The sequence below is a fragment of the Pyxicephalus adspersus genome, chromosome 10 (assembly GCF_032062135.1).
Source record: "Pyxicephalus adspersus chromosome 10, UCB_Pads_2.0, whole genome shotgun sequence".
NCBI lineage: Eukaryota > Metazoa > Chordata > Amphibia > Anura > Pyxicephalidae > Pyxicephalus > Pyxicephalus adspersus.
In genome coordinates, this window is record NC_092867.1 from 31,241,164 (window position 1) to 31,262,159 (window position 20,996).

Here is a 20,996-nt window from a genome sequence, read left to right on the forward strand (position 1 = left end):
CTGCAAATCCATCCGACACATTTTATCTCTTCCAAGGGGTTATTTATGGAAGAGGTTCCTACTAAGGGCTTGGAACCGGTGAAATTATTCTGATCTGGAGATGTAAGCCGTGTTATTTTTTGACCATATGGATGTAATGGCAATGATATAAAGATTTTGGAGGATTATGATTTTAACTTGATATGCATCCATTGCTTTCTACCAGCTTCTTTAGATATATGCACTGATAGGGTTCCAATTTCTTTTTCCACAAGGCTGAAGTTGTTTGAATAGTATTTAATGAATCAGTTTACCAAGTTTATGTTGCCAGGCTTTAATTGACTTCAGGAAGGATTTGCTTTCTAATACAAGTCTACTACCATCCCCACAAGATCATTGACACCTTAGGCCAGGGGTGGGCACATTTTTTAGTCAGGGACCACAATCTGAAATAAAATTTGACAGGGGGGCTTGGCCGATGGGATGAACGTGATGTCATGATGGCATAACCCCGCCCATTCTCCCATTGCAGATCTGAGCTTGCGATAGGAGAGTGGGCGGCCTGTGTCACTGCACACAACCCGCCCACTCTCCCATCGTAGGCTCAGATGCAGGGGAGGTGTTTGGCGTCTCTGGCCAGTGCGCCCCCTCCAGCGGGGTCCTTCTCCTGACCCTGCTCGGGGGAAGCACCGGCCAGAGCTACAGACCACCCAAAGGGCCCAAGAAACATTCCTATTGGACCATATACCGCCCGCGGGCCGTAGTTTGCCCATGTCTCTCTTAGACTGATGCCAAAACAATTTTCCAGTAAACTGATTGCTAAAATGATTCATGAAAATACCCCACCACCACCATTTTGCACAGATTACCCTGTTGTTGTCCAGAGTATCAAGGTTCCACTTCTTTCCCAAAGAATAAAAGTCTCCAACAAGAGAGCAATGACTTTCCCATCCATTCACCATGTCCTGTTCAAACAGGTGAGTATTTCTCTGCCAAGCATTGTATTGGATAGCAAGTAATTTGCAAGTGTGATATTTGTCTGTCCTTTTGTAGATTGGGAGGATGTTCTAGCCTAGCCCAGAGTTTCTCAATCTCTGAATTATAGACCCCCAGTGGTCAAGGTTTTAAAGTAGCTTAACCCCAACAAAGTATGACATCAATTTATTCTATTTTACATGCACACAAAAACTTTAATGATGTTGAAGTAAAACAGAATATATAAAAATACCTATAGGATATGAAGTGGTTCACAGACACATAGAACTACGAGAAGCATTGGTTGGTCAGAAGCTAGCCATCCTTTATATCATGTTAAAAATGTGGTGATAGGTCTGCTTTAACTAAAGCCCTGTACAAGCATCAGGTTTGTGTCACTGTAAACCATCTTTTGTGATTAGAGAAAAAACAAGTTCACGAATGGATGGTGGATTGATAAAAAACATTAGGAGACAACTTGACACATGCTAGATTTTCATCTAAAATGAGCACGACTGTTCATCTTGAGCAACATAAATCTAGCATGTGTACATAGGGCCCCTGATTCATCGGATCGCTAATACGAATGCGCGACCGATAATCCGATTTTGCTTGATGAATCAGGGGCAGGGTCTGATTTAATGAAGCTCTCCAAGGCTGGAGAGGATATACTTTATCAGTGAAGCTGGGTGATCCAACAAACTTGGAATGGATTTCATCAAAGCCATTTGATTTTTGCCAGCAAATGTTTTTAATCCTGGACCAGATCTATTCGAGGTTTGCTAGATAACCCAGCTTCACTGAAGAAAGTGTATTCTCTCCAGCCTTGGAGAGCTTTAACAAATCAGGCCAATAGGTTTTGCCTTTAAAAAAGCAGTCAGAGTCCTTCTAACAAGGAGCTCATATCATGTAACATTCAGTTACCTAAACTAGTTCCACCAAAAATATATATTTTGGGATTTGTTACTGAATATACTGCATTCATTTGTGTTCTAATAATATAAGCCAGTCTTGTGAAAGGTAATATGAGAGTACCTGAAGAAAAGCTTTGGAGATCATTCACAAAAAAATAATAAGTCTATAACATGAAGCAATGCAGAATTTTGAAGGCCATTGTAAATGTCAGCTAATAAATCAAATAGCGTCTTAAAAATAGTAGAGCAGAATGACTGAATGTATTTTTTCTTCTGATACCTTTATTCCTGAACCTACTGACTCAAGACTTTATGCGTGTCTAGATCCGGGACTGACACTGACATATATTAAAGGATTTAAAAGGGTTAGGTAATGCTTTTTGCTTCTGCTGGCACCTATTACCTTGTTCTGGCAATGATTCTGTACAAGGAGTCAAGCTTTCCTAAAATAATCCTGTGTATCTAATATTACTTTTTTAGCTTCAACTGTATAAACCTGTAGTTCTAAAAATGTGAACTACCTTATACCTAAATGTGTCACAAAATTAAAAAAAGATATAAAATATATATATTTGTTTTTTATCCTATTGATAAATTAGATTCTCCTGTTGTTCTGTTAGCCCCTTGTTATTAAGTTAAATAAATGTTCTGTTAGCCCCTTGATCAATTAGTCCCCATAAACACTTTATACCCATTGCAGAAAACTGCTGTCCTATGCCCATGGATACGATTCATGCGCCATTTAGGATGTCTTGATTTGTATCCACCCCTGGGTTCTTTACGGAACTGAGAATACAAGTGTTAACACCCACACCCATGGTGCACTCTCTTTATTTTTCAAGGGGCTATGACATCTTTTGAGTTACCGTAAATTTTGCCGTATAAGACGCACTTTTTCTTCCCCAAAACTATACGACAAATGTGTTATAAAATAATTAAAATAATATACTCACCCGATACCCGATCCTGCGTGTGTCTCTTCTCCTCGCTGGCTGCATGCAGCGTGTGTCTCTTCTCTCCTCTGGCAGCGCGTGTCTTCTCCTGTCTGTAAAGCAGAGCGAAAGAAGCCACCACCTGCTGTTCCCTGTCCTAACTGCCGTACAGTGGAAAAAAAGCACAGAGTGATCAGAAGGGGAATTTGAATGACACAGAGTGATCAGAAAGGGAATTTGAATGACACAGAGTGATCAGAAAGGGAATTTGAATGGCACATGAGTGATCAGAAGGGGAATAATCTTTCAGAATCTTTTTTCTCTAGATTTTCCTCCTTTAAAATTGGGTGCGTCTTATATTCCGGAGCGTCTTATACGGCGAAAAATACGTTATATAGTTAAAGTTGTATTATATTTGTGTAATAAACACACCAAAGAGAAGTCTAACAATTTATTTATTTGTAGAAACAGCATTTTTTCACGTACGCTATTTTTCATTATTTTACATTGTTTACTCATACTTCTAAGTATTGAAATATAACATATCTTAGGGTAAGCTTACTACATATGAAGGCTCTTAGTATATCATAGCAGTGCTGGGTAGGGATTATATATAACAACAGCAATTAGATTTAGCAATTAAGGGCCTTTATGGATGCAGTTTTATGAAAACAGTTGCCATCTTTTACTGGGTTCCTGTCCTTTGGCCATGTTAATTGTCCAGGTGGGGTTGACATACCTCCTGAAAATACATCCAGAAGTTTATTCCGTCCCGTTAGCCTAGGGCAATGCCAGGATAGCAGTCATATATGCTCAGGTGTGCTTTGTGGATTTGCCAGGACGGATTCCTGAATGATGTTGGGAGTCCACTGTACACATGTTCCCCGATACTAGCCCAGAGAAGAGAATCGTATGATAATCATCTGGCATGTGTACGTAGCCTTAGACTGCTCTGAAAGCAACATAATCTCTTACCCAGTATTCCCTTTTTCTTGGTAAATATCAGTGACCTCCCAAGAAAATATAGCAGCCTCCTGGGATACATTCACCACATATTCCAGGAGGATGTGGACTGCTCCTTCTGTGCGTGCCCAAAATCAGGCATAAGTCAAAAGGGGCTTTCCAGGAACACATTTGCAGTGAAACTGGCAATTTTTTACATGAGAGCAGGTGGCATGAGCAGAAACTGGAAGAAGAAAAATGTTTGCCACACCCAAGGAAGCCAGGATTGCCCAGGACCTACTGGACTGCAGTGAAGGCTTTTCACCTGTAAAGGTAACTGTTGTTTTTTTTTGTTTGATTTTAAATGAAAGTTCTGGTTTAAGAAAGGGTCCAACCTTATTATCACTACCAGATCAGCCTGACTGGTGGCCAGAATTTTGAAAGGCTTAACTGTTTAAAGTTCTAGTAAAGGAAGTAAGCTAATCATATGAGCAAAGATATAGCAATGCTAAGTTATTCTTTCCACATATAATTGCTGAAACTTATCAAACTGTCAGTTTGATAAAATTAAACTTTAACATAAGATTTAGCTTAATTTTTATAAGCTGAAATTGTGCTACATTGCCCTTCTTTTTCTCCTTGACAAGATTCGCATAAAGGTCCTGACACTCTTCACCCTTTCTTCTGTGTTATTCCTATCTCACTTCTATTTCTATCAAATAAATATATAATAGGCATATTACCAACTGTTTGCCCTCTATATCAAAGACTAATCTTGCACAGAATATCCTCATTTTGTATTTATGACTGGTTTGTTCTACTGAAGTGCATAGAGCTATATACAAAAAAATAATAGGATATTTGGTGAGGAGGTAACAGCAGGGAACTCTCATTATGAAACAACGAGAGTTCCAAACTAGAAAACTAAAGATCTCCTTAAAAACTTCACTGAAGAGTTTTGCATAGATCACCAGCATCCTTGTTAATTAGTACTTGGCTTCTGGTGCTGTTCAGATGTTTCCAGACCAGAATTCAATATGTGACGTTCATTAGGATGTATCAGTCTCAGTCTTTCTCTGATAGGAATAAAGCTGGACAGAAGTGAGGGTACAACTCTGACGTAAATGTGAGAAACCCCCATGGAGGGCACTCAGGCAGGAAGGGCTACGGTAAGATATTTTTAAAGGTGAGAAATCCAATTTGATGGACTTACATCTAAAACAAATCGTTAAAGGTAGCTGTAGACGTACAGCAAAGGTGAATAGTGAATTGAAATTAAAGCAGAACTTAAGAAAAAAGGCAGGTCCTTTATTACAGAAGGGACAAGCAATGTCCCCTCTGCAATAAAATAAAAATACCCATTGCAATTTTTTATTTTCACACACCAGTCCTCTCTTCGGGGGCGGGTGCTGCCATCTTCTGGATGTCAGATCTTCGGCCATCTAGATTGTGTGTTGCCAAATTTTTTAATGCAGAACTCTAGTTTTTCTTTATTAATATGCAAGGCCATAAAACTTCAATGATGCATATATATATATATAGTGACAGCTGGCCAAATAAATCACAGGGTTTTGTCCAGGATGACAGATACATTTGCCCCAGATACAGGTTATATGCAGAGTATTATTTTGTTTAGTCAGTTTTCCTTTTAACCTGAAGGTGGGGTTTGAAGTACCAGGCTTCTTGGCCAGGTGGGGGAGTTAAAGAGGCCTGGGTATGATCAGGTGTAACTGTCTCACCTGAAATGCATCCTGGAAATTAGGCTGGGGATCCTTTTTTACCACCCGGCTACAGCTTCCTACCACCCGGCTGAAAAAAATTTCTGGGGAGAACACTGCACAATATATACAAATAATCATTATCATCAATCAAATTCTTGAAATTATATTAGCAATAATGAATTCTTATATTTTATTAGTAAGGTTTTAACCAGTTCAACTCATACATCTGCTAACCCACAGTTGTTACAGCAGATCAACTTTCACAATTAGGTTTGAGGGTATAGGTCTAGCAATAACTAAGTCACAAATGTATTTGTTATTATTACCAAATTACTTAATAAAATGTTTAGAACAAATAGACTTTCATGTAGTGGTATTATCTTAATAAAAATAATTTTTTTTGAAATTTTAGGCATAATTCTACTTTTAGTCATATACTGTCCTCCACCACATTTTCTGACAGCAACCTGTCTCAACCTTTTTCTGTCCACTGCCACTTTTTCTGCCATTTGTCTGTGGTGGTTGTTAGGTGTGGGACCGCCTGTGACAAACATCATTTACAAAGGGTGTTGGCAAGGTAAACAACCAGCTAGAGTTATTATCATGGCAACTGCTTTCACATTTGCTGTTCCTAAATGTTTATTTTTTGTCTTCCTCCTTAATCTTCACATTACCAAGCCTTTCCCCTTTCTATTACACATCTTATTTTAAACCCAATTTTGTAATCTTTAAGTCTGTGTGATTTTTTTATGCAATGCATACAGATCATGGCTGGTGGAAGGGACCAGTAGAGTGCTACACATTGCTTCTTGAAATCATCATAGCAAGCAGTGGGGTGGCTCTTAGAAAGAATTATATAAATATCAAAAAGCTTTGATGAATAGATGTCAATCTGGAAGAGAAGCATTCCTAGACAAGGTGCATTTGCTTTCAGGGGACAGTAGGCCAGGAAGAGTGGGACGGAGGAGGAAACAACAACATACTGCTAGACCTTCTCAAGCTAGGCATTTAACCAAGCTCTATCTCGATCAGCTTTTATATTCCTGGCTACATATTTTGCAGAGAGACGAGGTAAAAAGAAAAGGTTTTGGTGTCTGTCTCTATGTATGAACTTATATAAAAGTGGGAAGAATGCCTTATTGAAGAACTGTGTGATGGTTCTGAGGAAGTAAGGACAGAATGACATATGAACGTGAACGCTGCATAGATAATTGTTCAGGTGTGATACAAGTTCCTGATATTATTGTGGCTCAGTTTTTTACATACAGAAATGGCAGCATGACCTGGAACAGCGGTAATGTTGGCCAATTTTAACCATCCGACCGTTAAACCCGACCTTGGTTCGGGTTTAAAGATTTTGCAAAAATCGATAAACCCGAACTTTTCTCACTGTTTAAATCCCCTCACTTACCTGGTCCCCGCTGTGATGATCCGTTCTGTTCCAGCGTCGATCTCTAAAAAAAAATACTCACCTTCTCCCCGCAGCTCATCAAACCTATTGTATTTAAGGAACCTTTAATTAGGAGTCTATTTATAAAATAATAAGTCTGACATTCATTGAAACATTCCCTGATGGAGAAACAGTTACTGACACTGAAACATGTAGCCCTTAAAGATTCTCCACCAAGGAATGTTCCAGTGAATGTTCCATTTGCTGCTTTAAAAATAGTCCCCATAGGGTATAAGCACTTTAAAGCAGAATTAGAGATAGCTGAGGAAGTAGGTTCTTTATTGCAGAAGAAATAGCAATGTCCATTCTGTTATAAAACAAACTTACCTGCCTTTTCCCAATTTTCTGTATGATGTACTCTGGGCTCTGCATGTGCAGTTATCATCTTGGCATACCTGGCTGCAGGATGTGCAGGAGTTATATTATTCCCACCCAGATAATCATGATGGCCATACATCCCAAACCTGGAAGAGAATTAGGTTCAGATTCTGGAGCCAGCATAGAAGAGGTGAGTTAATTAAATAAGTGGGAACAGGCAGGTAAATATGCTTTACTGCTAAGAAGGCTTTACCTGTCCATTCTGCAATAAAACAACCTGTATGCTTAAATTGAATGGCGCATTCAAGAATCTTTAGAACAAGCACAATGTGTTTATAAATTTGTGCAACTCATTCTACTCAAGCAAACCTATTATTTTTAGAACCTTAGCACTGTGTATATGCATTTAATATTGCATTTAATACGGTATATAATGAAGATTTTTTTTTATCTGTATAACAACCATCATTACAGAAATGTATAAATCATTACATGGCTGGCACTAACAAGTTATGATAAATAACAGAGGTGTGCCATAGGGATTTAACAGCCAAGAGCTAATGTATATATGTGTTTCATGCATTGTAAGTGTATGATAAATAAAGGTCTGCAGATTTCCATTAACTTCAATGGGTCTTATTGAGATGTTGCATTTAAAGCGGATCTATAATCCCATTTTTTATTTCATATAAACAGGGTGGCTAACCATTTTTTATAAAGAAATTTTTTTTAATTTTAAGGGGGGACTCCTGCCCTTCTGTCTTTACCACTGGATCGGTAATGACCGAATGGGAAACCTGCAGCCTCTGGGGATACATACGTCACCGTGTTCAACCTAGTTTTTTTTTAATGCTGGGTGGGAAGAAGCTGTAAGTGGGTGGCAGCCCCTGTATAGTGACAACTGAAAAGTGCGGGGTGGTGCGCCCGGCTAGAAGGGGCTGGGAGAACACTGCACCACATATCGTAGGACGCTGCAGACTGCTCCTTCTCTGCCTGCTCCATCTTGGTCACGTGCAGAATGGGCTTTCCTCTTATGTAAGAAAAAAACATGCCTGGCAGGGTTAGTGGGGCAGTCACGCCACTGATAGCCTTCACTATTACTTTGTCCCTTCTTTTTTTACGACTACACCCCTGACGCCTGGATTGCACATCGGGTGACGTAGCAATAAGAACCTGGAAGAATATGGCGGTGCCTGGTGTCCTGTGTGTGCCGGAATGCAGAAGAGAAGGTGCTGGACCATCTGGACTAGGATTGTGCTTTCTTTTTTTACTGAATGTTCCACATTAAGGCAAAACAGGCCACATATAGAGTTTTCACATAAGTGAATGTATAAGTTGCAGGTCCCATCTGACATCTTTAGTTTGGAGTAGATTGGGAACAGGTAATCCTTGTGTTTATAATACTATGTATCCTCATTAAAGCTGATCCTGCATCCAAAAGTCTGCTTATTTAACACAAAGGGTTCTATTAATAATGCAGTGTATCTGACATTCCCTGATGGGAATCAATCACTGCTATTGAAACACATTGTCCTGGAATATTCCCAGTAGGGAGCGTTTGAGTGAATGTCAGATTCCTTGTTTTGGAAATAGAGCCCTAAAAGAAGACTTGAGGGAAAAGTTCCAGCTGTTTTCACATTGCTGAGGAGATTCCTTTCCCTATGGACCCATGTGACACCGAGACATGCACTGGACAGGACAGTTGTCACCGGCACCAGAAGACCCTGACAGACCTAGGGATATTCATCATTCTGTAGCAGTGTGAAATGTTTCGCCCGGTGAATGTTTTATCAGCACCAAGCCGCACTGACACCTCCGCTACCTATTCCACGTGACAAGGTTTGTTATTGTTTACGTCACGAGGCCGGCTGGCGATTGGTGGACGTGTCACGTGGGTCGGCCGGGCTCCCCTCACCGCTCGATGGGCGGCTCCTACTTCAGGCTGTGGGAAAATGGCGGACGCGGATCGGCTGGGTTTTAATCACACCGGCGTTCTCTTCGCTTTGCCGAAAGAAAACGGCGAGCCGGCCGCTAAAAGGCAGCGAATAGACTTCGCTCAAGGCGGGCCGCCACTATCCGGCGAGAAAGAAGGGAGAGCGGGAGTGTCGGCGGAGCTGGGAACCCTGGAAGAGGGAGAGGCCTCAGCGGAGGGAGCGCACAATGAGAGTTCCCCGCTTCCGGGCCTGCTCGGGGAACAGCGGCACCCAGCAATGCAGCCTGAGGAGGAGCTGCTCCATGGAGGCCTGGCGGAGCACGAGGCTCACTATGGAGGTGGGGCTGAGGAGTGTCACTGGCTGAGGGGGAGAGGTGTCACCGCAGGCTCTAGTAGTATCCCATGTATCCTATCACAATGAATTACACCAAGCTTTGTACACATGACATGTCAGGTTTAGGAAACTTTTATTACCTATTTATGTGTGTAGAATATGAATTTGTAAAGCAGATCTAAATAAAAAATGTCAGCAAGCGGGGACATCCCCTGACTGATCCTTCTGCTAAAATAAAGATTTGCTTGTTTTATTTATATATATATATATATATATATATATATATATATTGTGAGTTTAGTTCCCTTTTGCTGAAAGGACAAGTGATTTCTTTCTGCACTGAAATACCTTCACCTGTCTGATTGCAGTTTGTTTTTTGTTTTTTTTTTTGTTTTTTTTTCTTCTTATACACCTACCTGTCCCACTTCTGGTGAGTACCCCTCGCACCCTATGCTGAGCTGCCCAGATCCACATGTTTCTTTTTTAAATGGCAAGCATAGGTAAAAAACAGTTTGATTGCAGAAGACGCATTGCCCGTCCATCTCCATCGTTCTCTCTCCGGCTCTTTATAGCTGGGCGAACCACCCGGCACATTTCAATAATCACCCGGCTATTAGTATTGTTCACTGGTTACTGAAAAGTTGAGTCACAATACAGGGGCTGCCAACCGCCTACAGCTTTTTCACACCCAGATTAAACATTTCTGGGGAGAATTCTGATTGCAGATTTTGCAAGAAGTCTAGTTGTGCTTTACCAAACCTATAATTTTTATATTTTTACTGATTTTACTTGCTACTTTGCAGACAAAAGCAAAAGTGAAATGGGGGTGAAATCCTCTGTTGTCAGGTGGTCAGTTGCAATTTATTTTGCGTGTCACCCTAGAAATGTTGGTGAGTTTTGTTACATTCTGTAGCCTAAATACCTGGGCTTCCTTGACGCGTGACATAACGCACATTCCTTCTGTGCTATAGTATGAATCTGATCATTCCTAAACTGAGAATTAAAATGGAAGCACATTAGGTGATTTGCAGTCACAGGAAAACTTTATACAAAAAAAATGTTTTATTTGCTTTTGAGAAGTGTGGAAGGTTTTGTGACAAACCAATAAAAAGTCTTGCTGATTATTTTTTTGTATTTACATTTTCAGAGGATCTCCATCTGGATGATGACCTTGTTGGTGGCTTTCATTCATGTGACAGTGATGAAGACGACAGAACTTCCCATGCCAGCTCCAGCGACTGGACCCCCAAGCCTTGCATAGGTATAGATGATCACTTCTCTCCAAAGAGGTTGTGGTGTGTGTCTGACGGGGTGATATTATGTAAATCACAGTTTGTAAGTGTAAAGTTACCCTGTCAGGGTGGAAAGCAATATTGTGTGAAAGACAAATCCTTATACTTACCTGATCAGTGTGCGTAAGCTTTGCTGTCTTGAAGAACCCTGAGACTTTAAAAGAGGAACGAAGAATAAAAAATTGCAACCAGATATGTCCTTTATTGCAGGGGGGACAGGTGATGTCTCTTCTGCAAAAAAAAAAAAAACCTTACCTACCTGATCTAATATACTCGCCTGTCCCTGTTCTGTATCCAAGCCCCACTAGCTTCTTTCTTTTATTCTTCCTGGTTTAGATTTTTAGCCATCTTGTTTAGCCGCTAAGCACACGTGTAACTCTGCTTAGCATTATTATTATTGACCCCCCTGGCGTTCTTATTCTGTTCAAATTTCCATGCAAAAAGAGTTACATTTTTTTTTGCATGAAATTTTTTTTACGTCGTAGGGTATAATTCTAAGGCATGACTCACTGAAATATGTCCAATATTCAATACATTCATTAATAAACTTTAAATAAAAAATACAAAAATCTGGTAAAAAATAAACATGTAATGTAAGTGTACAGTAGCATATATAATATATATAAAATTTCTTTGTATTGGTTCCAGTACAGCTATTTTGTATTGAATTTAATACAAAATTATTTGAATTTCCCGCTAATCCTCCCGCCCATACCAACGTCACCGGGAAACCCCGGAGATCGTCTCTGCATTGCGTGGCTAGGGATTGAAGAAGACGGATGTGTCCCCAGGACCTGCGGGGACCAGCAGGACACCGAGGGACAGCGACGGAACAAGGTAAGAGGGTTTTTTTTTTTTTTAGGATAAAGCGACCCCAGTGTGCTCAGGATTACCACTATTTGCAGGTAAAATCCACCCTTAGTCACACTCGGGAATACCGAGTGGGTATAGAGGGGTTAAACAGGGTTTATATAGCACCAACATATTACACAGCGCTGAACATTCAATAGGGGTTGCAAATGACACACAGTGACACAGGAGGAGAAGAGGACCCTGCCCCGGAGAGCTTACAATCTAGGAGGTGGGGGAAGTCTCACACAATAGGAAGGGAGATATGGAGTGATGGGAAGTAGTGAGGGTTTAAGAGATAGAAGAAGATGGGTAGGCAAGTTTAAAGAAATGGGTTTTGAGAGCTCTTTTAAATGAGCAGAAAGTAGGAGCAAGCCGAATAGGACGACGAAGACCATTCCAGAGAGTTGGGGCAGCTCTAAAAAGGTCTTGAAGCTGTGCGTGTGATGAGGTTATGAGTGAGGAAAGTGCCAATCAACTGAAAAGATTGCCCTTAAAAAGCGTTTTCTGTACAAACCTAATTTTATCCCATAACTAAACAGTTTCTGAAAGATGTAATATCATATAAATCACACTTATCCCCGATTATAATGTTTTTCAGGTCCTTACACATTTGTTCAGCGACATCTAATGATGGGCACCGACCCGCGGACCATTCTAAGGGATCTGCTCCCTGACTCGGTCGCACCTCCTGATTTAGATGATATGACTCTCTGGCAAATTGTAATCAACATACTGTCAGATCCACCAAAACGAAAAAAGCGCAAAGACATTAATACTATTGAAGATGCTGTTAAACTCCTGCAAGAGAGCAAGAAAATAATGGTATTAACTGGAGCGGGGGTAAGCTATAATGTTTGAAGAATTTTTTTATTTTGCATTGTCAGTACTTCTCCTATATCTGTGTTTTGATTCAAATGTTATAAACCCCTAAACCTTCAGTTCACATCAACTGCTTTGCAGATGTGTAAAGCCAAAATGTGTTCAATGTCTGTTTATTTTCTTTTTAAAGCAGCCACAACCTCAGGAAAAAATTGTTTCTTGCCAACATGCTGTAGGGCAGGGTTCGGCAAAGTTTTTTGGCCACTAGGCCATTTATGGGGTGGGTGGGAGCACACTAGCCTGGACCCGCCCTATTGGCTCAGCCCACCACAGAGATCGCCCCCTGCGTAGGCCGCGGTAAATAGGATAGCAACTGCAGGAAGGCGGCACCGGAGCTCCTGTGGCTCTGGTAGTTGCTAATGCCCCCTGGCCGATCCGCCGGCAACCCGCGGCTCCGGATCCGAGGGTTGCCGCCGGAACGAACTACGGGCTAGGCCATATCTCGTCTAAAGACCAGGGTTTGCCAACCCCTGCTGTAGGGGAAGTCCACTCGCTGACTACGCATTGCCTTGCATTGTAGCGGTCTGCAAGGTCCCCTCACCAAGTCAGACTCATAGCTCATCAGTCAATAAAGTTCATGCTTCCTTTTAGAAACTTTTGACTTGATAGGTGCGTGTTGAACCACCTATTCTATACATTGAGCAAGGAGCCCACTATGCAGCATGCTGTCAGGTGACAGGTTTTTATACTCGGGCTATGGTTGCTTTCTTAAAAAAATATTTTGCACACCTTTTTTTTGTTTTGATGTATTTAAAACGTATCTAGCTAAATGAAATGTGATTTAGTTTGGTTTAAAAGAAACGTAAAAGCTTGTGCAGCTAGGGTTTTTTTTAACAAAGTAGCTTAATAACAGATCTCCCGGTACTCTTCTTTGTAAATGGAAACATTGAGTTAATTCACATCTAACCTGGAATGCCTGATTAAGTTTCCGTAAATAATGTGATCTAAGTGCCTGAGGATTTAATACTATTGTCTGTATGAGATAATTGTTTCAATATCAAATTTTTGATATTTCATAACCTAGGGGCTTATTTATCAAATGGCAAACGTCCATAAAGATAGTTTGTGCACAGTGCAACTTCTGCGTTCTCCATCTTTGATTGGGTTGATCAGCTGAAAAGATTGTCATGTTTGATAAATAAACCCCACAATGTGTACAGAGACATGGAAATGGAGTTGTCTGATATCTCACTGTATCGGTAAAAGTATTTATCTTTCCAATCTTTGATTGCGCTAGAATGTGCTATGGTAACAATTTTACCTTCACTAAGTGTTTTTTTTTTTTGTTTTTTTTTTAATCTTTTAGGTTTCAGTCTCCTGTGGAATCCCAGATTTTAGATCAAGGGATGGCATTTATGCACGTCTAGCAGTGGATTTTCCTGATCTTCCTAATCCTCAAGCAATGTTTGATATTGAATACTTCAGAAAGGACCCAAGACCATTTTTTAAATTTGCAAAGGTACTTTTTATGAATTTGCCTATTGTTTTACATAAATCTACATAAATACATTCCTGACTTCTCAAATGTAAAGTAACACAAATATTTTAAACCAACCAATCCTTGGGATCCTGGCAAGGATTTTTGCTAGGCTTAGAGCAGTTCAAAGGAATTTTTCCCCTAGTCTCCTTTAGTGATAAGTGTAACATTGCAGCAAATTACTTAGTGAGGTCCAGCAACACGAGGCTGATCTGTATGGGAGTGTGAACACTGTCTCCCATATATGGGGGGGACCAGCCAGAGCCCTGGACCACGACTCCCGTACAGATTGTAGGCTGAGCGGTGGGCAGGTTGTGTCTCTGGCATCATGACGTCATTCTGGGGGAAGTTTCTTCCCCTTTGAGTGACACACCGCTCCCCATGCATTTAGTAGTCCGTGGGTCCAAAAAGGTTGTCCACCACTGCTTTATATTGTATCCTTGCTCTGATTATACATTAAACAAATATATAGTTGTTACATCAGGCATTTCAGTCTTTTTAACACTGTTTTTTTTGTTTTAGGAAATTTTTCCAGGCCAATTCCAGCCATCTCTCTGCCACAAGTTTATTGCTATGTTGGATAAAGAAGGAAAATTACTGAGAAACTATACTCAGAATATAGACACACTGGAACAAGTAGCAGGAATTCAGAGAATTATCCAGTGTCATGGTGAGTAGTTGTAAAATCCTTTTTCCTTACTCAATGTGGTAACAGTTGAATGGATCCATTGAAATCAATGTTTCTTAAGGCCCAAAATGAAATTCCCTGACATGTTATTTAATAAGAGCATACAGAATAAACTCTGCTCTCATACTATAGATATACTTAAGAGTTATCTGGAAGTGTCCCAGTATGTATGGGATTATTAGGATATGTGATACAGGCCACAAAGCATTTATCATCATATTTCTAATGTTGGTATTAATTTAGGCTCCAATTCTGTTAAAGTATTTTGGGCTTCTGACTGCAGTTTTCTTAAACGTATTTTCATCTCACAATCAATATCTTTAGTGAGAGTTGTTAAATGTATTTTTTGACTGCAGTTAATATTTTCTTTATTATATAGTGGTATTTGGTTTTATGTTGTAATATAGATAATTGCTTTCTCCATAGGATCATTTGCAATGGCTTCTTGTCTAATATGCAAACACAAAGTTGACTGTGAAGCTGTCAGAGAGGACATATTTAATCAGGTAATGTATGCCTTTATTTTTGAATCTGGTAAATATTATTTTAGATGATTAGGTGATATATAATGTGCTTTATCCAGTGGTAATTTAGAATTGAGCTAGGAGCAGGAAAACACAGAAAAAGATTGATTGCTTGCTAAGAGTTGAGAAGAAATGAGAAGTACAGAACACAGTAGTGATGTAGCAGCTTCCAGTAAAAACCTCAGTTGGGGCATAAGGATCTGATACTTAGTTGTGTGGGGAAGGGAGAGGAATACAGTCGGTGCCAATCACTTTTTCTTCCGTGTCTATTGAACAGAATGGTGCTGTATATACAGCTTTGGTTCATTCATCTGTCACTCATTTTTGGAAACTATGAAAGATTGTTTCCAGCGACAATAATTCAACATGTGTACGCAGTCCTAATTATCTTGTTTTGCAGGGTGGATTAATAATAAAATGTAAATTATGTATATGTGTACACACTTTTTTTTTAAGTTTTGTTTATTGCTTTTTGCTTATTATTCTCTTTAAATATACTTAAAAGCCAATGAGGTTAGTTTAATATTAGAACAAACATGGATCAAGTCATTGCAAACCTTAAACCAGCTTTTTTGCTGGGGGCAGCATTTTGGGTAAAACTGTCCCAGTGTGACTACATTGAAGGAGCTGTTACCTAGCCCATGCAGGGCAAAGTGACTGTTTCTTCAATAGTGCTCCCATGCTTAGTGCCACTTCACTGTTTGGAATGTCAGGACAAGCATTTATCGCCACCCACCACCACACAACAACACACCTAATTTGTAGCGCTCACACCTAGCAGCCAATTTTTGAACTCCGATACTGTTGCATGATAGAAGGAGCAAGCTCATATGCAAAGATATGATCCTGACATATCCTTCATTTTGCTACAAGGTCTGTTTGGCATTACAGTTAGAGTAGAATTGGTTGTTTTTTGCTAAACTGCAGTAAGTCATTTGGGTAGGGTCAGAAACCTTAGTGTATTTGTCTGAAATAAAAATAGGAGAGTGCTAGAATGAAAAAATAAAAATTTGTGGATTAGAACTTTTAAGCAGTTACTTAAATGTAGTTTATCCCAAAATTAATTTAAACCTTGGAAAGCCAAAAAAAACAAACTTTTTAACAAGGCAATTATGTTTGATCTCTGTGCAGGTTGTTCCACGATGTCCCAGGTGTCCGCCAGAAGAGCCCCTTGCAATTATGAAGCCTGATATTGTATTTTTTGGAGAGAATTTGCCTGAACAATTTCACAGGGCAATGAAGTATGACAAGGATGAGGTTGACCTTCTTATTGTTATTGGCTCCTCATTGAAAGTGAGACCAGTGGCTTTAATTCCAAGTAAGTGGTCAAGTGAAAACTTGAACCTAAACAGAAGTATTAGAAATAATAAACACCATGGGCTGTATTTATAAAACAGGGAATCAGACATTCCTTGAGTGGATCTTTTTGTTTCATTGGCAATAATTGATTCCCACCAGGAATGCCAGATGTTTTTTAAAGAGATTTGTGTGAATATATATTATAATGAAGTGATCCCTTTTAATGCTTTTGAAGATGCCAGTAAAGTGCTTCAGGAAAAAAATGTGTAATAGTATTTTATTGATAAATCATATTTAAAAATAGCTTTATAAATCTAAACCTTTAAAAAAAAAAAAAAAAAAAAAAAATACTTTTGTACTGCTGTATCCTCTGCGTTTCCTGGCAGTTCTAAGTATCAAAAATGTGATTCCTGGAAAAAGTCTATTTCTCTAAATATTCCAATTTTACAGACCTATTGCATCTCTTACTCTCATATTCATTTATTCCTAATATAATTACTAACATAATTCTTTAATCTTAATACAGTTCTACAATTATAAAGTTTTAATGATTTTTTTTCAGGTTCCATCCCACACGAAGTGCCTCAGATTTTGATTAATAGAGAGCCTTTGCCTCATCTTCATTTTGATATTGAACTTCTTGGAGACTGTGATGTGATTATCAATGAGCTATGCCAGAGACTGGGTGAAAAGTATACAGAACTCTGTAACAATTCCTTGAAACTTACTCAACTCACAGAGAAACCTCCCCGACCAAACAAAGTGCTTTCCATTATGCTAGATGCACAGTCTAAGGCTTTGGGCACTGGGCATGATTTAATCTCTCAAGATGGCCTTGCTCACCCAGAATTACCTTTGACTCCACCACTTGAAGATTGCCCGTCTTCAGAAAGTGACTCTGAACTTTCTCAAAGCTGTAAAGGAAAAACTACTGTAGGCAGTATAGATGGAAGAGAAGTACTTACACCACCAGAGCCTTTGGAACCTGTGAGTGAGACCCCAACCAGCAACGGTGAAGAGCCAGAAAAGTTTGACAACGAGAGCAGTATTGATCCGTCCAGGACAAGTTTTTCAAAATTTGCAAAGGAACAGATAAGCAAACGCCTAGATGGTAAGCGATTTATATTCAGTTGACATTTGGTATAGTGATGTAATCATAATTGGACAAACAGGGTGGCAGTTACTCCTGATAAAATCAAGTTCCAAAATGTTGACGCTCTACATGACATGACCAAAATTGGTGAGAAAAAAATCTGTGATTTAACTATTCGCTTTAGTATTTCTGCTTACTGGTGGTCAAAAGTGTTTCTTTGGGAACTTATAAATAATACACAACCAGAGAAACCTTCTGTCTGTGAGATCATCTCTATTTTGCTTTAATGTCCCTGGCTGTATTCCCGAGTGTGGCTCGTGGTTAATTTTTAGTACCAAAAGAGGTAGCCCCAAGCCACACTCGGGGTGGAATTGTAAGGGAGTTTTAAAGCTTACCTGGTCCCCACCTACCCGTGGCCTCCTCCACTGATGCCCGGCATCTGTCTAGCCTGACGATGCCCACCTGCCAGGGGTCGCAGATGCAGGCCAGGCATAGGACTTGCGAGCGTGCAACGAGACCAGGAGGGAAATTTAAAATAAGTATTTTTAAATGTACCACTTTGACATTTAAAAATGCTTGTATTCAGACCGCCAGGGAGGTTAAAGAGATCCTTTAAAGTGGAACCAAACCCCACTATACTCGCCTGTACCCATTCCATCAAAGGGCACAGCCATATTTTTTCTTCTCTTCCTAGATGCAATCTTCAGCCATCTTGATTGGCCAGGCCAGGATGATGTAATGCCTGAGTAATCATTCAGTCCTGGCAAGCACATGGGAAGTTGGGATTGTCAAGTATCCTGGCATGCACAAATCAGCATTTTTGACAGTTCCACAAAGCGATCCGACATGCATTACCTGTCTATTTGGCAATAATGCCTTTCCTGATCCAAAAATTTTAAAAGCGGAACTTAAGTTCCGCTTTAAATGTTAAACTTGCTCTTTAATCCCCAGCTTGCTCCAAGTGTTTGGCAGCAGGGGAAACCTCAAAAAAGTCCTGAGGAGTGCATTCATCAATTTTTAGCATTGGAACAATTTTTCTAGGTTCCCTCTAAATTTGTCTTTGTCCTATTTTTCAAATATGCAGTCTGGTCTAGTTGTTCACTATATTATGCAGAAATCAGTCCTTCTGTGAATATAAGTAAAAAAAGAAATCTAACAGTCCAATGGCTGTAAGTTACCAATGACTTGGGACATTGATGTCAATTGGGTTCCCATTGCTTAATTCTATACTGTGTTTCACAAGATTGAGGAGGAAGACTGTGTTAGATAAACTTAACACTAAACTTCCAAATTAAGAATTCTGGAGCCAGTCCCCTTGTTCTGGTAGCTAATGTGTACCAAAAGTGTTTGATCTCATTCTCATCATCTTTTTATTTGATTTTTTTCAGGCACACAATATTTATTTCTATCCCCAAATCGCTATATTTTCCATGGTGCAGAAGTATTCTCAGACTCTGATGACGACCTGTCATCTAGCTCTTGTGGAACAAACAGTGACAGTGAATCTCTACAGGAACCTGCTGAAGATGACAGTGAAAATGAAGACTTCTACCCCATTAAATATGATCTTGACTCTGACACTGAAAATAGGGCAGGTTTTGAGGAAGAGCCTGAAGCTGCTGTAATATATGAGAACAATGAGACTCTAGGTGATGACGATACAGTTACTAAGTTATAGTATGGACATTGCCTTAAAATCCACCAATCACCAGCATTAATGAGTACATTGGACAGGAAAAAAAGCATGTCAATATGTGGACTAAAGAGCATGCACAACAAAAGATGATACTTTAATAAAACACAGGAGGTTAATGGTCATGAGAATTTTTTTTTCTCGTTTTTATGAAATTTCTATTCACACTAATCCATTCTGTAACTATTTTTTGTAACTGTTTACTGTTTTTGTTTTTTGCTTAGTGGTGGAAATTCAGATGCAGTATTGTGATTAATAATTTATGTAACCTTTAGTACATTTTTGTTTTAATAAAAACACACATTCTTGTTTAAAAGGTATTTAAAAAGAAGGTTTAAGTTAAAGAAAACAGCTAAAATAGGCCAAAGACAAGTTTATTTTTTTTTTTCTTTCCTTTTTTTTCCAGTAACCGTATATTGTTGGTTAACACATTTTACATATTCCTTTTTCAATTTTTTGTCTTTAATTTTTTTATCAGATAACTACAGTTTTCTAGTTAACTCTTATCCCTTGATTGACTTAGTTACATTACAGTTTTTTTGTAATATAGGCTTGAGAGATTGGGGGGGAAATGAGCCAATATAAACCAGAAGTTTTCTTAACTTTTTGCCTTTTTGATACACGTATGTGCATATCCCTCCACAAGATCAAAATGGGAGCTTGCATCTCTGCATAAATACATCTGTTCTCTAAATATGTGATTTGCAGCTTTTTGTTAAAAAAGAATATATATAGATAAATATATAAATGGAAGTGTCAAGGCTCTTGTTTTGCGTTGAGAATATGTGCCTAATTTATTTTTATTTTGGTCTTTGTCTGTATGGTATGGGAAGAGCTTTGTCCTCCTGGCAGAATTTGTATCGAAGGAGATATTTCAATAAAAATTCTATCATCCTATTATGCAAGCTACTTGTACTTTAATGTTGATCTGCTTTTAATGTCCTTTCAGTCAGTATTTTATAATCTTGGACATTCTTGTATAGTATTATATTTGTACCTCACCTCACTGCAAAAATGAGTTATTAAAAGAATGTCAAATGACTTTTAAAGACAAATCAGCTAGATTATTTATTCTAGATAGTGAGGTTTTTACACCTTGGCTTGTTAATTCTTGGAGAGAGGCTTACAACCTTATAAACTGGCAGACGTACCCAATTCCAGCCAATACAGAGTTTGAATTGAACCTATCAGTTGATGGCATTCAGATATTTTTAAATTTGCTAAAACGATAGAATCATTATGTAGGTTATCATTTTCGAAAGTAAATATTACATCTGTATCCATGGTCTTTATTGATATAAATGCTTTTCAGACGTTAAATAATCAATTTAAGCCATTCATGTAAATGTAACATTTAGATGTCTACATTAAAATTAATGTTGCATTCTGTCTATGTACCATGCTTACTGTTTTTAAGCATACATAAATCTTGATAATCTAAGTTTCTGCTGCTCAGTTTTTTTATTTTTAATGGGAACTCTGGTCTGTGTCTCAGGTATGCATATCTTTTCAAGGTGTTCAGAACTTGTATTGTTTTTTCTGGTAGCTTTGCTTTGACAGTGAGAGTTCACTTTTTTTTTTTGTTTGTTTTTTTTACCATGTAGCTGGAGTTCATCTTTGAAGTACCCATAAATCTACAATCTGGTTGTTCTGCTGTGGTGGTAAAGATAGAAGGGGAAGGACAAAAAACATATATTTTAC

The 20,996-nt window shown here is 39.0% G+C and overlaps 1 protein-coding gene across 1 annotated transcript; it reads left to right on the forward strand.

Annotated features, from left to right (window-relative positions):
* Positions 1-9,153: 9,153 nt before the first annotated feature.
* SIRT1 (sirtuin 1) lies at positions 9,154-20,684 on the forward strand. The gene is made up of 9 exons (XM_072423840.1): positions 9,154-9,502; positions 10,646-10,759; positions 12,241-12,482; positions 13,828-13,980; positions 14,521-14,668; positions 15,113-15,192; positions 16,342-16,528; positions 17,072-17,620; positions 18,991-20,684. The coding sequence occupies exons 1-9, from the start codon at positions 9,184-9,186 to the stop codon at positions 19,278-19,280; spliced, it is 2,082 nt and encodes a 693-aa protein (XP_072279941.1). The 5' UTR covers positions 9,154-9,183; the 3' UTR covers positions 19,281-20,684.
* Positions 20,685-20,996: the final 312 nt, after the last annotated feature.

What these genes read in the sequence shown, in the direction of transcription:
- SIRT1 (XM_072423840.1), top strand. Translation starts at nt 9,184, where the DNA reads ATGGCGGACGCGGATCGGCTGGGTTTTAATCACACCGGCGTTCTCTTC. An exon ending in GAGAATTATCCAGTGTCATG is followed by an intron (nt 14,669 to 15,112) that starts GTGAGTAGTTGT and finishes CTTTCTCCATAG; the next exon opens with GATCATTTGCAATGGCTTCT. An exon ending in GATAAGCAAACGCCTAGATG is followed by an intron (nt 17,621 to 18,990) that starts GTAAGCGATTTA and finishes GATTTTTTTCAG; the next exon opens with GCACACAATATTTATTTCTA.